At 40.5% G+C, this 14,055-nt stretch overlaps 1 protein-coding gene across 3 annotated transcripts in view; it reads left to right on the top strand.

Moving 5' to 3' along the window:
* The first annotated feature begins 71 nt into the window (after positions 1–71).
* ACAD9 (acyl-CoA dehydrogenase family member 9) overlaps positions 72–14,055 on the top strand; it is a 49,248-nt gene continuing 35,264 nt past the window's right edge. For all 3 annotated transcript variants that reach the window (XM_077116394.1, XM_077116392.1, XM_077116393.1), the window contains exons 1-3: positions 72–318; positions 4,951–5,044; positions 11,067–11,168. In XM_077116394.1, the coding sequence (XP_076972509.1) occupies positions 175–318; positions 4,951–5,044; positions 11,067–11,168 (340 nt within the window). In that variant the 5' untranslated portion in view covers positions 72–174. The remainder of the gene's footprint in view (positions 319–4,950; positions 5,045–11,066; positions 11,169–14,055) is intronic.

The raw sequence follows: 14,055 nt of genomic DNA, 5'->3' as shown, positions 1-14,055 counted from the left end.
CCCCCGGATCCGCCCCCTCCAGCCGGCAGTCCGCGGGAGGTAGCGCAAGCGCAATGTTGGGGGGGGGCGTCGCAGTCGAGTGGCGTCATCGGGCTACGCGAGTCAGGTGCACTAGACTGCTGATGCTGAAAAGTGGCGGCGGCGGACCCGGCGGCTTAAGGAGTTGGAGGCAGCATGAGCGTCTGCGTGCTATTTTTGCGCTCGGCGGCGCGTTCCTGCCGGGCTCTGGCCGCCTTCCCGGCGAGCCGACGCACGCTGCGCACCAGCCCTCCGAGCGGAGCTTTCGCCAAGGAGCTCTTCCTGGGCAAAATCGAGAAGGTAACGCCAGGCCCGAGCTGACCCTTGCTCCCCGGCTCCCACCTTTCGGCCCTAGCAAGCAAAACAGGTGTCGAGCTTTGTCAGTGTCCCCAAATCTGCCTAACTGGAATCACCTGGGGGCGGGGCGTGTTACGAGTCCCACTCCAGCCTTTCCAGAGAAAGGGGCCTGGAGAAACCATGATTTTGACAGCTATTCCAGCTAATTCCTGTCAGGTTAATTTGGGAAACCCTATTCTAGGTGATCGCCAAGCAGAGCTCAACTGGGTTGTCTTAGCCCCAAAATGTGCGAGATTTCTCTGATTTCTAAACAGCGCAGACCCTGCCGCTCCTCGTGGGCTTCCAACTGCTCTTAGGTTTCAGAGCTGAGTCCCGGCTCCGGAACCTACCATTCAGGCTGCCGAAGAACCTGGCTCCAAGGTGCCTTCTTCTCGCCATCCCTTCCGCGGTCACAGTCAATAGCAGCGGTTTGGTTATTAAGCACTTTCCATCCTCTTGTTGTTTGAAGACTTGAAATTGACCTCGGCTCTATGACTTGGGGGGCCTTAGTTCTTCAACCTTAAAATGCATCTAGTCATGCTTCTACCTCACAGTGGTATCTGGAACTGTTTTCTAAGCAGGAAGGTACTGGGTAGAGGTAAGAGGCAGCAGAATTGTTAATGCTGGCGTCAGTGCTTATTTGTGTAACTTTCAGGTACTCACTTAGGTCCCTGTGCCTCAGTGGGCTCTTCTACAGGATAGGAGTATAAACATAATTCATCCTCAGCTAAAGGTGCTGTGCAGTCCAAAGAAAAAACTTTTGTGAAGTGCTTTGAGCAAGGCTTAGCAAAAAGTTGACTGCTGCTGTATGGCTTAAGGAGTCAGTTCCTTTCTCATTAGAACATTCCTCTGCGATTGTTAGGCTGACCCTTTTATACCAGCCGTACAGGTGTAGAAGCTGAGACAGACTGAGAGTGGGTTTTCCTGTCAGTGAGTGCAGATCTAAGTCTTTAAAGTTTGGGAAACCTTTTTTTTTTCACCCTGAATGTGAGGCTGTGTTGTGCTGTCTCCTGGGACCTATGCCTCTAAACAGCATGGCCAGGAAAGGACACAAGCTTTTCTTCCTTCAGGTTTTTGAACCTCTGGTGCCGACTCTCCCATCCTTACTCTCAGCGGTCAAGTTTGCTTCCTGCTTCACTAAGAAAATACCTGCAGTCAAGGAGAACTTTCATCATCACATATACCCTCTCCTCCCCACATTTATACCTATTTCTTCTACTTTCTTCCTATGACTGTGAATGAACTCTCAACTCCCAAAGCCCAGCCTCATCACTAGACCTCATGCCTTCTCACCTTTTCAAGGATCTGATTCACTTACTCTGTCTTTTGTCATCTGCATCATCAGTGTTTCCTTCTCTACTTCATCTCAGGCTTTTGTCATTAACACTCTTCTAAAACTGCTCTCCTGAAAGTTGGTCGTGGCCTGCACATCATCAAATCTAATGGTCTCTTCTCGGTCCTAATCTTGCCCTATCATTGGCATCTGACAGTTCATCCCACCACCCTCTTTGAAGCACTTTCTTCACCTGTCTTCTGAAAGACCATTCTATCCCAGTTCTTCTTTTTACCTCAGTCTGGTCTTACCCAGTCTCTTTCTCAGTTCCTTGACCTCTACACATTCGTCATTCTTTCTGACATACCCAGTTAGAGTGGTATATTCTAAGGCTCGGGCTATGAGTTTATTTCTTCAGTTCAGACTTTATATTTATTTTTCTGCCCCAGAGCTGAACTCCAGACTTTATGTCTACTTTTCTGCCCCACAGCTCCACTTAGATGTTGTCTTAGTTTCTTAGGGCCCCTGTCACGAGCTTGGTGGCTTAAAACACCAGCAATTTATTGTCTTGGTTCTGAAAGCAAGGTCCCTCTGAACCTGTAGAGGAGACTCCTCCCTTGCCTCTTCTAGCTCTTGGTGTTGGCCAGTAGTCTTTGACGTTTCTTGGCTTGCAGCTCCAGCACTTTACTCTCTGCTTCCATCCTCACATGGCTACCTCCCCTGTGTCAGACCCTATTGAGATCACCAGTCCTTTTGGTTTAGGAGCCTTCCAACGCTACTATGACCTCATCTTTCATCATTTTTAAACCTTTTTGTTGTGGTATTATATATGCAACTCAAAATTTCCCATGTGAACCATTGAAGTGTATACTTCACTGGCTTTGATTAAGTTCCCCATGTGCTACCATCAGCACCACCCATTACCAGAACACTTTTGTCACCCAAAACAAGCTCTGCACCCATTAAGCAATAACTCCACATTCTGTTACCTCATCCCACCCCCCCATCTCATCCCATTCAGAATCGTTGCTCTAATTTCTGATTATAACTTTATCTTAATCTGTAGCAACTTTATTTCCAAATAAGGTCCCATTCCGAGGGACTAGGGACTAGGACATCAACATATTTTTGGGAAGGAAGGGTTGGGGGGACACCTTTCAGCCCATAAGAGATGCCTAATAGTTGTCTCAAGTTTAACATTCAAAACTGAGTTGCTGGTCTCTCTACTCCACCACCTTCCTTGTTGTAGACAGTGGCAACTGTTATTTTACTTGTTCAGACTGAACACTGGGAATCCTTATAACTCTTATTCTTATATCCACATCTACTCTGACAACACATCCTGTCTTCCCTTCCTGCAGTTTATATCCAGAATCACCAACCTCAGCTCTCACAGTATTATCGGAATTTGAGCAGGAAAGTGGCAGCAATGCTTAGAATCTCAGAATAGGAAGAGATCATTAAGCTCATCTAGGCCAGCATTTGCCACACTTGCTCTTCCCGGAACTGCCCCTGGGGCTCCTGCCAAGACCAGTGGGAAACTGAGTGGGTGGGCCATTGGGATCTTTCTCCCCACCTCCAGCCTCAATTGGAGCAGCTTGGCTTTTATCTGTTTTATATTATTATTTTTTTCTATGCTAGAGTTGTTTGAGAAACAGTTTCCATGCTTTAAAAACAAACTGAAAATTACTAGTTGAACCCAGCGCCTATGAGACATCCCATTCAATTTTCAAACATTGTAATTGGAGAGTTCTTACATGTACCTGAGCTCAGGGTATCATGTCACAGATACCCTTTGGTCATAGTCAAGGGCCAGTTAGTTCCAGGCTGTTTTCTTATCTGGCATGCTCATGGGTACCAGAATATCTTCCTATAATGCAGCCCATTGCACATGGCCTCAGGAAGAACTAATGAGGCTGTGAAGGAGAATGTGATAGAGATGGATTGATCCTCTGTATATTAAGCTATGGAGATTGGACTTTGTTCTAGGGGCTGCAGAGTGATGGGAGTTATCCTGCATTTTCTTTCTTGATCACTTTGAGGGCTGGGTCAGGGATGGCCTGGAAGCAGGAATTCCTTTGTCAGCTGCCACTTTGAAGTAGGAATCCACCTGTAAGCTTGGAGTCACAGGGCCAGAGAGGAAAGGCTTTGGAGGTTGAGTTGAGGTACAGAGGTCGGAGGGGATAGATTGAGCGCTCTTCTAAAGACCTTTCTGAAGATGCTTGAGGAGTGGTACTGTGAGGAGAGGCAGGGCTCTTGGGAGCTGGCAGTTTTTGACCCATGATGTCCCTTCTCAGCAACCGTGGGTCTAACTCCATATAGTCATCCCATGCTGGCAGCTGCAGGGATCGCTGGAGTGAAGAAAGCCAGAGGGACTGAGGACACAGCAAGATGATTTCAAGGAATGTCTAGTGATGGCTCAGTGGAGAAATCCTGGGCCAGATAGAAACACTGGCCACTTACCAGTTTGAGACGGAGACTCAAAACTAAGTCATTTTCCAGGCCACAAGGTGGAGACAGGAGCAGAGCCAATATCTAACATAAGTAATTAGAGCTACATGTCCCAGGCCATGTAATCTCTTATGAGCCCCACACTGACCTCCTAAGATAAATAGGATCATCTCACTTTGAGAAAGGCTGTTTGACTTGCCCCACAAATCATAGCTAAGAATTGGCCGAGCTGGTTGAACCTGGTGACTCTGGCTTATTGGCTGGGTCTCTTCCAGTGACCACACTGCTCACACATGCAGCATAAGTAGCAGACATCAGGAGGTGGGAAGGAAAAGAGGCCATAGTTGGCAGCCTTGTGGGGGCCTGGCCTGAGGTTGGATCCTTGCGGCCACTTAGGCCCTTGTCAACATCTTTGAACACACAAAATAGCCGATGTAGAATCTTAAGTAGTGTTCTTTCCCACACATTATCTTCCACAACCCTCACAGCACCCTTGAGTAAATATTACCTGTATATTATGGGTGGGAAAGTGGAAGCTTGGGCTTGTGAAGAAATGTGGCTCTGGTCACACAATCAGGAAACGATAAATCAAGAACTGGAACTCAGGCCTTCTAAATGTTGATCCAGTGCCTTTTTTTTAATGGGAAAAGGAAAGCTCTCCAAAATCAGGAACAATCTCAGCTAGGTGATGCAGTCTAGCTTGCAATCCCTGTTGGTTAGGCATATTCTCAGGTTTACCTTCTAATTCCTTCTGCATGTAATGTCCTGCCAGACAGATGTGAAATCTTGCAAATGTTTTTCTCTTGACTGACATTACCACGGTGGGAGGCTGTTAAAAAATGAAATTGTTAGTAAATGTTTATCCTTTTTAGAAAGAAGTTTTCCCATTTCCTGAAGTTAGCCAAGATGAACTGAATGAAATCAATCAGTTTGTGATACCACTAGAAAAATTCTTCACTGAAGAGGGTATGTACAATTTTCTTTATCATTACAGATTTGTTTTAAAAGCCATTGCTAATGTATTTATATGAGAAGCAGTATACATACATAGGGAAGCTCCCTTGAGTATTCTTAATCACAGAGAAATAGTATCTTTCGATAATATTTTAGGTTAAGGATCATCCCAATTGCTATTAAATTGTAAGAAATTAATCTCTGCACTGTGATGAAAGACCCCTTTTAAAACTTCCAGTCTGTAGCAGACTGACACTTTTGTAAAGTGCAATAAGAAATGAATTACTAGAAAAATTAAATGAAAGCAAAAAAACCCACAAACACATGCAAAATACAAGCACCCTGATGATGTGCTTGGTTGTTATGGCAAGGTAAAATTGCTCTAAAGGTTTTGTCTGAACTTCTGAACCTAAGTTTGTTTGAACCAGTAATTGTTTGCATATCAGCCATGCAACCTGGTCACAGAAAACAGTTTAAGTAGCTCTGATTTAAGGTCCCTTCCCCATATATGATGAAGTGGTTAGCCAGCCTTTGACCAAGGGAGCTCAGTGAGGTTAGATGGACATCAGTGCTTTGCACACTTTTTGGTCTTAGGACCCTTTTACACTTAAAAATTGAGAATCTCAAAGGACTTTTGTTTATATGGGTTTTGTCTATCGATATTTACCCTTAAAGAAATTAAATCTGAGAAATTTTTAAAATACTGTATTCATTTATTACTTTAAAATATTGATAAAACTTTTATTCAAAATGCTGATCATTATTGATAGTATTGAAAATTTTGATAAAAATACTGATTAGAACAGTATTTTTAATGAAAAAATATTTTCTAAAACAAAGAATAATGAAAAGAGTGGTATTGTTTTACATTTTTACAAAATCTTTAATGTTTGGCTTATTAGAAGATGGCTGGATTCTTGTATATGCTTCTGTTTTTAATCTGTTTTGATATTCTATGTCATGGAGCCTCTGGAAAACTCCAGTGTACACTCATAAGATAAATAGAATTTAAAAAGTCAAATAACATATTTTATTATTAAAATAGTTTTGGCTTTGTGACCTCCCTAGAAGGGTCCCAGCTTCCCCTGTTCTCCCACTGTTTGAGAACTGTTCCTTTACATTATTAACTGTTATACTGCTAATTTTAGAAGTTGCTTCCTTGTGAATAGATTTTTTTTGTTTAGAAATTTTTCCGTTTCTGTTTTTGCTCTAATGGCTACCTTCATACATATTTCATTTTTTAGTTCCTTAATCCTTTGCTCTTTTGTTTAAGCTTTTATTCTCTGGATTGTCATATTTGTTTTTCAGTTTTGTTGGAATGTAATTGACTTGCAATAAACTGAGCATATTTAAAATGTACAGTTTGATAAATTATGACATACATATAACCCTGAGAAACCATCCACACAATCAAGGTAAAAAGTGTATTGCCAGAGCCCCAAAATGTTTCCTCGTGCCCCTTTCACTCCTTCCCTGTCCCCAAGTAATCCCTGTTCCTCTTTCCGTCACTATATGTTGTTTTACATTTTCTGGAATTTTATGTATACAGAATCATACAGCATGCATGTTTTTGTCTGGCTCCTTTCAACTTGGCATAGTTTTAAGTTTCACCCACACATGTATCAATAGTTCATTCCTTTTTAATACTGAGGAGTATTTCAATTTATCTGCTCACCCGTGAAGTAACATTTAATGTTTATCCAGATTTTAGCTAATCCAAAATTGCCATGAGCAGTCCTGTACTGGTCTTTGTGTGAACATGTGCTGGCATTTCTCTTGTGAAAATACTTGGGAATAAAATGGTGGGGCCATATGGTAGGTGTAGGCTTACTAAACACTTTAAGAAATTGCCAAATTGTTTTCCAAAGTGGTTTGTAGTTTACATTCCCACCAATGTTTAAAAGTTTGAGTTTGCATACTCACTAACACCTGGTACGGTCATTCTTCTTAATTTTAGTCATTGCTGTAGGTGTGAAGTAGAATCTTGTGGTTTTAATTTACATTTCCCTGGTCACTGTGCCGAGCCTCTTTTCAGGTGCTTATTTGCCACCCATATATCTTGATGAAGTGTTTTGAAATATTTTTATCCATTTTTTGTTTTAATTGGATGTTTCCTTATTATTGAGCCATAAAATGTCATTATATATTCTTGATACAAGTCTTTTGTCCATATATGTTTTGCAAATGTTTTCTCCCAGTCCGTGGCTTGTCTTTTCATTTTTTTTTTTATGTGTCATTTAAAGAACAAAAGCATTTCATTTTGATTGTAATTTTTTTTTCCTCTTGTAGTTCATGCTTTTTGTTTTATGTATGAGAAATCTTTGTCAAATCAGTGGCCATTATAATTTTCTCCTATGTTTTATTTTAGAAGTTTTATAGTTTTAGCTTTTACCTTTAGGTCTGTGATCCATTCCAGGTAAATTTTTGTATAATGTAAGCTTTGTGTAATCTCAGTCTAATTTTGACATAACATCAGACAAGCCGAAATTGAGAGACTTTCTACAAAGTAACTGAGCTCTTCAAAATGTCAAGGTCGTGAAAGAGAAGTAAAAGCTGAGGAAAATTGTCACAGATAGGAGGAGAGTAAGAAGATATGACAACCAAATGTAATGTGGGATCTTGGATTGGTTCCTGGAACAGAAAAAGGACATTCATTAGTGGGCAAACTGGTAAAATTCACATTCACTCTGTAATGTAGTTACTAATCTTTTACCATTGTCAGCTTCCTAGTTTTGATAAATTGTTTGAAGAAACTGGGTGAAGGATATATAGGAACACTGTACTATTTTTGCAACTTTCCTTTACAATCTAAAAACAGTAAAGTGAATTTCTTGTAGGCAGCATAGTTGGAGGTTTTCTTTTTTTTATCCATATGACAATCTATGCCTTTTAATTGATTATTGATATGTGATAGTTTTAATGTGATTAATTGATGTAGTTGAGTTTAAATCTATCTAGCTGTTTTCTGTTTGTCCCATCTGTTCTTCGTTCCCTTTTCCCTCCTTTTCTGCATTAGTAGAATAGTTTTTATGATTCCATTTTTTCACTTCTGTTAGCTTGTTAGGACTTTTTTTTTAGTGGTTGTTTTAGAGTTTATCTACATATCTTATCAAAGCTTCTAATAATATCCACTTCACAGATAGTATAAGAGCCTTACAGCATTACTGCTTCCCCTGCTGTTTTCTGTTGTTTCATATATTTTATTTCTACATTTATTTCAAACTCCATTGAAGTGTCACTTTATCTTTTTTTTTTTTAACATGGGCAGGTACCGGGAATCGAACCCAGGTGTCTGGCATGGCAGGCGAGAATTCTGCCACTGAACCAATGTCACACTGCCCTAGAGTAATTTTTAAACCAAGAAAAAAGTGTTCTATTTACTCTTCGTAGTGTTCTTCATTCTTTTGTGTAAAACCAGAATTCCTTTTGTTACCATCATTCTTCTGTGTGACTTCCTTTACATTTCTCATTGTGCAGCTTTGCGGGTGATATTTTCAGCTTTCGCATGTTTGAGAAAGTCTTCCATTAGTAAAGATTTGTAGCACTTTTTTTCTTTTAGCACTTTAAAGATGTTGGTCCATCCTCTTCTGACTTAACATTATTTCCAGGTGAGATGTCTGCTATCATTTTTTATCTTTGTTTATCTGTACATAATGTGTCTTTTGTCTGACTGATTTTATGGCTGTAAGGAAGTTGATGACGATGTGTGTTGGTGTAGGGTTTTTTTTGTTCTTTTTTTTTTGGCATGGGCAGGCTCTGGGAATTGAACTTGGGTCTCCAGCATGACAGGCCATTCTTCCACTGAGCCACTGTTGCCTGCCCTGGTGTAGTTTACTTCATGTTTCCTTGGGTTCTTGACATCCTTGGGAATGTGGGTTCATGGTTTTCATCAAATCTGAAAGATTTTTGGTGATTATTTCTTCAAATATGTTTTCCCAATCCCCCTCTTGGGGATGCCAACTGAATTTGAAGTTGTGCCATAGTTCACCGATATGCTGTTCGTTTGTTGTTTTTTTCCAATCTTTTTTCTTTCTCTGTTCTATTTGGTGGAGTTTCTATTGTATTTTTATGTTCAGTGATCAAAAGAAGATGAGTAATTTAATCTATTAGTCCCATCTGGTTTATTTTTCATCTCAGACATTATATCTTACAACTGTACGTTCAGTTTGTGTCTTTCCTATTTCTTTCACATCTCCTTAATATGTGTTTCCTCTACCTTCTTGAGCATTTGGAATCAATATAATAACTGTTCTCATGTCCTTGTCTACTGTCATGTGTGCTGTTTCTGGATTGTGATGCATTGATGGATATTTCTCCACCCTATAGATCATATTGTCCTGCTCTTTTCATGCCCAGTAATTTTCTATTGGATGCTAAACTTTGTGAATTTTACATTATTGCTGCTGGATAGTCAGTCTTGTGTATATGTGTGGGGTGTCATGTAATTTTCTATTAGATGCTAGATGTTGTGAATTTTACATTATTGCTGCTGAATAGTCTTGGGATATCACAGTTAAGTTATTTGTGAACCTGCTTGTCCTTTTGAAGCTTGCTTTTTAAAGTTTTACTAGAGAGGAGCAGAGCAGCCTTTAGTCTAAGGCAGTGTTTCTCAACCTTTCTTTTTTTCGTTATTGCTGTACTGCTGTGACCCCCACTCCCCCAGACATCTTTTTTCTTAGTTACTCCCGCCCCCCCCTCCTATAAGGAATAGAACCCAACCATTCTACTCTTATGTATTGACCCAAGAGAAATGAAAACTTATATTTACACAAAGACTCAACTATGAATGTTCTTGGTTCCTGAAAACTGGGAACCATCCAGTTGTCCGTCAGGAAGTGAATAGATAAATGATTTTGATGTGGCCATAGAGTAGAATAGTGAGTGATGAAATAAAATGAACTGTTTATGCATGCGACAACATGGATGAATCTTAAGTTTATTATGCTGACTGAAAGAAACCACACCGAAAAAAAATGTGATTCCATTTATAAAAAAACTTTCAACTGTACAAACTAATCCTTAGAGACAGAAGGGAGATTACTGGCTGCCTGAGGTTGTAGGTGGAGAGGAGGATTGATTACAAAGGCACACAAGAAGACACTTAGCAGGGGTGAAATGTGTTCCTTACTGTGGTGATGGTTTCCCAGGTCAGAACCCATCCAGTTATATACTTTAAATATGTTCTGTTTATTGTCCATCGAACATATATGTCAGTAAAGTTGTAAAAAGGTAAATAAAAAGCAAGAGTTGAACTGTTTTTGGAGAATCCATGTTCCTGATTAGCAACCCATTGTAAAAATTCATATATGTAGGTTATGGTGATATTTAAAATTTATAATAGTGATAAAGTTTGTTAGTAATTTAAAAAGCACTTTAACTTGATTCATATAAAAGTGTACAGTTTTAGGCCTAATGCTAATGACTGCTCAGTTTTGCTGTAATGAAATGTGATTAATGACGTTAAATCGACTACATGGTTCTCAGAACCTGTGGACTGTGGTGAAAGGGAACGTGATTTCTGAAAGGTACATATTGTCTAGAGTTTGGCCATTTAGCTTCACAGCCTTGGGAGTTGCGTATGCATTCACCAATATTCTAAACAGAACTGCTAGTAAAATCAAAGTTTAATATGCCTACAGAAATGTCTGCATCTTAGAAATGTAAAATTTGCTGCAGTTTTACAAATCAAATACACCCATGTGAACTAGCATCCAGATTGAGTAGTAGTAACTGGTACTGGTAATTCTAAAACATATCATTCTTGCTGGGCTAATTAAGTATAATTGAACTTATGCTGTGACGGTTAAGTAAATCTCATTTTATTTACGTACATATACATACACATGTGCTGTTGTTTCTGTTTCTCTGGAGAACTCTGCCTAATACACATGTGAAATGACCATGACTAGATAATTTCTAGTTTTGAAAAGCTTCTGATACTGGGATTATATGCTGTACAAGGACTGTTCTATATACTTTTATTTGTATAAACATCATTTATATTTTGTTTAATCAAAATACTTCCTCTTGGCAGTGGATTCTCAAAAAATTGACCAGGAGGGGAAAATCCCAGAAGAAACTTTGGAGAAATTGAAGAGCCTGGGACTTTTTGGATTACAGGTCCCAGAAGAATATGGTAAGTAAAGAAAACAACTACCCACCTGATTTGGCTCTTCAGAAAGCACTCTGTATTTGTCCACAAAGGGTTTGTGTTTGGGGAGGTGGCCTTTAAATTCAGCAGATCAGAGGCCTAGCTATAAAACTGCTGAAATTAATATTTTAAAAAGTCAGTCATGGACTAAACACAAGGTAGCTGACTAGTGTTTGTGGACCGACTAAATAAACTGAGCTGCCTCACCAGGAATGGAAAAAGGCCATTGCAGGATGAGTGTGCTCTCTGGTTTCTGGCAATGATGAAAGAAGTGTGTGTATGTGGCTAACCTCCAAGCTGAATTGGCTGATTGCAGTGTCCTTTCCCTCTTAAAACCCTTGGTTCCCTTGTTCCTAGAACAGCCAGCACTTTATATTGGAGGGATAGCCATGTTATGGCAGCACAGCCTCCAGAATCCGCCAGAGCGTTGCATCTCGTTTCACCAGGGCCTGAACATGCAGAAGTGTGATGACACATGGTCCGTCTGGCTGCAGGGAGCAAGGCACAGAGTGCTGGGAGATTTGACCAGTGGGAACCCTGCCAAACTAGTTCTTTGTTCTTTTGACTGTCCTCTTCATTCCGTAAGCACTGTGGTCATGTTTTTAGCCTCTCAAGAAAGACTTTACCCTTCACCCCAGAATCCCAGTTTATTTCTGCCTTACTAGATTTGGCAAGTTGGCTGTAACTTGTCCCTCCTTTGTTCAATCTGAAGTTGGTCATCTAAGTTCTGTGGGTTCTGTGGGAATTGAGGAGACAGGGATGAAATTGGAGTGGGGGGGATAGAAAATGTTTCAAAGGGACAGAACATAGACATTTACATACACATGCTTTTTTTTTACTCTCAGGCCCTCTGACTTAAAAGCCTAGCCCTAGGCTTTACAGCCTTTACTCTGTACCCACCTATTTCTGACAGGTTCTCCAAGCCTTTGCCAGCACCTGCTTCCAGGTTAATTGGTCATGTGGTTTAGAGGAGATAGATGTTGGTGATACTTTCAGAGGTGGGCATTGTTTTGGTTTCCCGGCTGCTAAATCAAATACCATATAGTAGGTTGGCTTAGACAGTGGGAATTTATTGGCTCACAGTTTTGAGACCAGAAGTCCAAAATCAAGGCAGTGCTTTCTCCCCAAAGACTTGGTGTTCTAGGAACTGGATGCCGGCAATTCTTGGTTCTTGGCTTTTCTGTCACATGGTAGTGTGCATGACTGTTCTCCGTGGCTTCTCTCCATCTGTCTTATGAAGGGCTCCAGTAACCTGGTTTGAAGCCCATCCTGATTCAGTGGGGCCACACCTTAACTAAAGGGACATCCTAGAGATCCTGTTTGCAATGGGGCCACACCCACCAGAGTGTTGACCAGAACCATAAACATGTCTACTCTGGGGTACGCAGAGTCCCAAGTTCAGTCCACCACAGGTATATTTCAAAACTGTGAGCTGATCATTTGGAGATATAATACTCTGGGCATTTTCCCAACCATGCCATGAGTAAGGTTTTTTTCATGTTTTTTTTTTTTTTTGCATGGGCAGGCACCGGGAATCGAACCCGGGTCTCTGGCATGGCAGGCGAGAACTCTGCCTGCTGAGCCACCGTGGCCCGCCCATGAGTTAAATTTTGAAGGAGGCACAGGAACTTCTCTTGATGTTCTGTCTTCCTGCCTGGTTTATCTCCAGACTGCCCTCTCCAGCGGTAAAGGGGGCCCTCAATAGCTGTAGAATGGCAGTTCCCACTGGTATCTAGCCTGGAGCTCGTCTAGTCTGAGATAACATGTGAAAATTAATTAATAATGTTATGCTGTATTTCCTTGATTCTGAGGACTATTTTAACCAAGAGGTATCTTAGTTTATGTGTGTTTATTGCTGGGTTTTAAGCCATTAAGTGATATATTTCACTTGTCAAGCCATAAAATATCTCCTACCACATTCTCAAATGAGTAAAAAATTACTCTGGCTGTTGAGATGTAAAAGAATCCGTGATGTCCCACCCCCTAGTGGTGGAGTGTGGCAGCGCTCACCTCCAGAGGGGAGAGGGCGGCATGTTGTGTTTCTTTACAGTTTACAATATCCAGCCTCCCGGGGAGGGAGAGGTGGAGTTGTTCCCCAGATATTTGAACATGAGCTTGTTTGTATTCTCACTCACAAATGAAGAGGCTTTTCCTACTATAATATGCATGCCAGGTCAAATATTAGAATGAACTTTCTGAAAGAAAGTACAGCTGGAGAGCAAAGATTGATCTGTCATCATCTGCAACAACTAAGTGCTTAGAGAAAACAGAAATACCGAAGAAAGCTGCCAAGCTTAGTATTAATATCTATTTCTCCTTCGGAAATGTATTTAAATCACTTCATGGTTGATGAAAAGTACTTAATTTTTTTTCCTGATTTCTATATATATATATATAGAATATATATATATATATTTTTTTTTAACACTTTTAGTGATAAACAACATACAAACATTCTCATCATACAAACGTTCCATACGTGGTGTACAATCAGTGGCTCACAATGTCATCACATAGTTGTAGATTCATCACTATGACCAAATTTTTAGAACATTTGCGTCCTTTCTATATATTTTTGTATCTGCATGTCTTATATACAAGCATATGTGCCATGTGTGTGTCTGGGTGTGTATGTACGTATGCATGTATTTTTTGGTGTGAGAGTGCCACAATACTCTATCCCTTCTGTCATGTCCTACTTTCTGGCGTGAAAATGTGCTCTTTCATTAGATTATGATGGTCTAATCTATGGTCTAGATTTATGGGGCTCCCCCCCAAAAAAAATTCTTCCATAGGAAATGAAGGTGACGGCAATCTTCTTTTCCTACCTAAAAAGTTTTGGGAAAATTTTCCCAGTCTGGACAATACTAAA

Source organism: Tamandua tetradactyla, chromosome 9 (genome assembly GCF_023851605.1).
Source record: "Tamandua tetradactyla isolate mTamTet1 chromosome 9, mTamTet1.pri, whole genome shotgun sequence".
Lineage (NCBI taxonomy): Eukaryota > Metazoa > Chordata > Mammalia > Pilosa > Myrmecophagidae > Tamandua > Tamandua tetradactyla.
The sequence above is the reverse complement of the archived record's forward strand: the minus strand, read 5'-3'. Positions and strand labels throughout refer to the sequence as shown.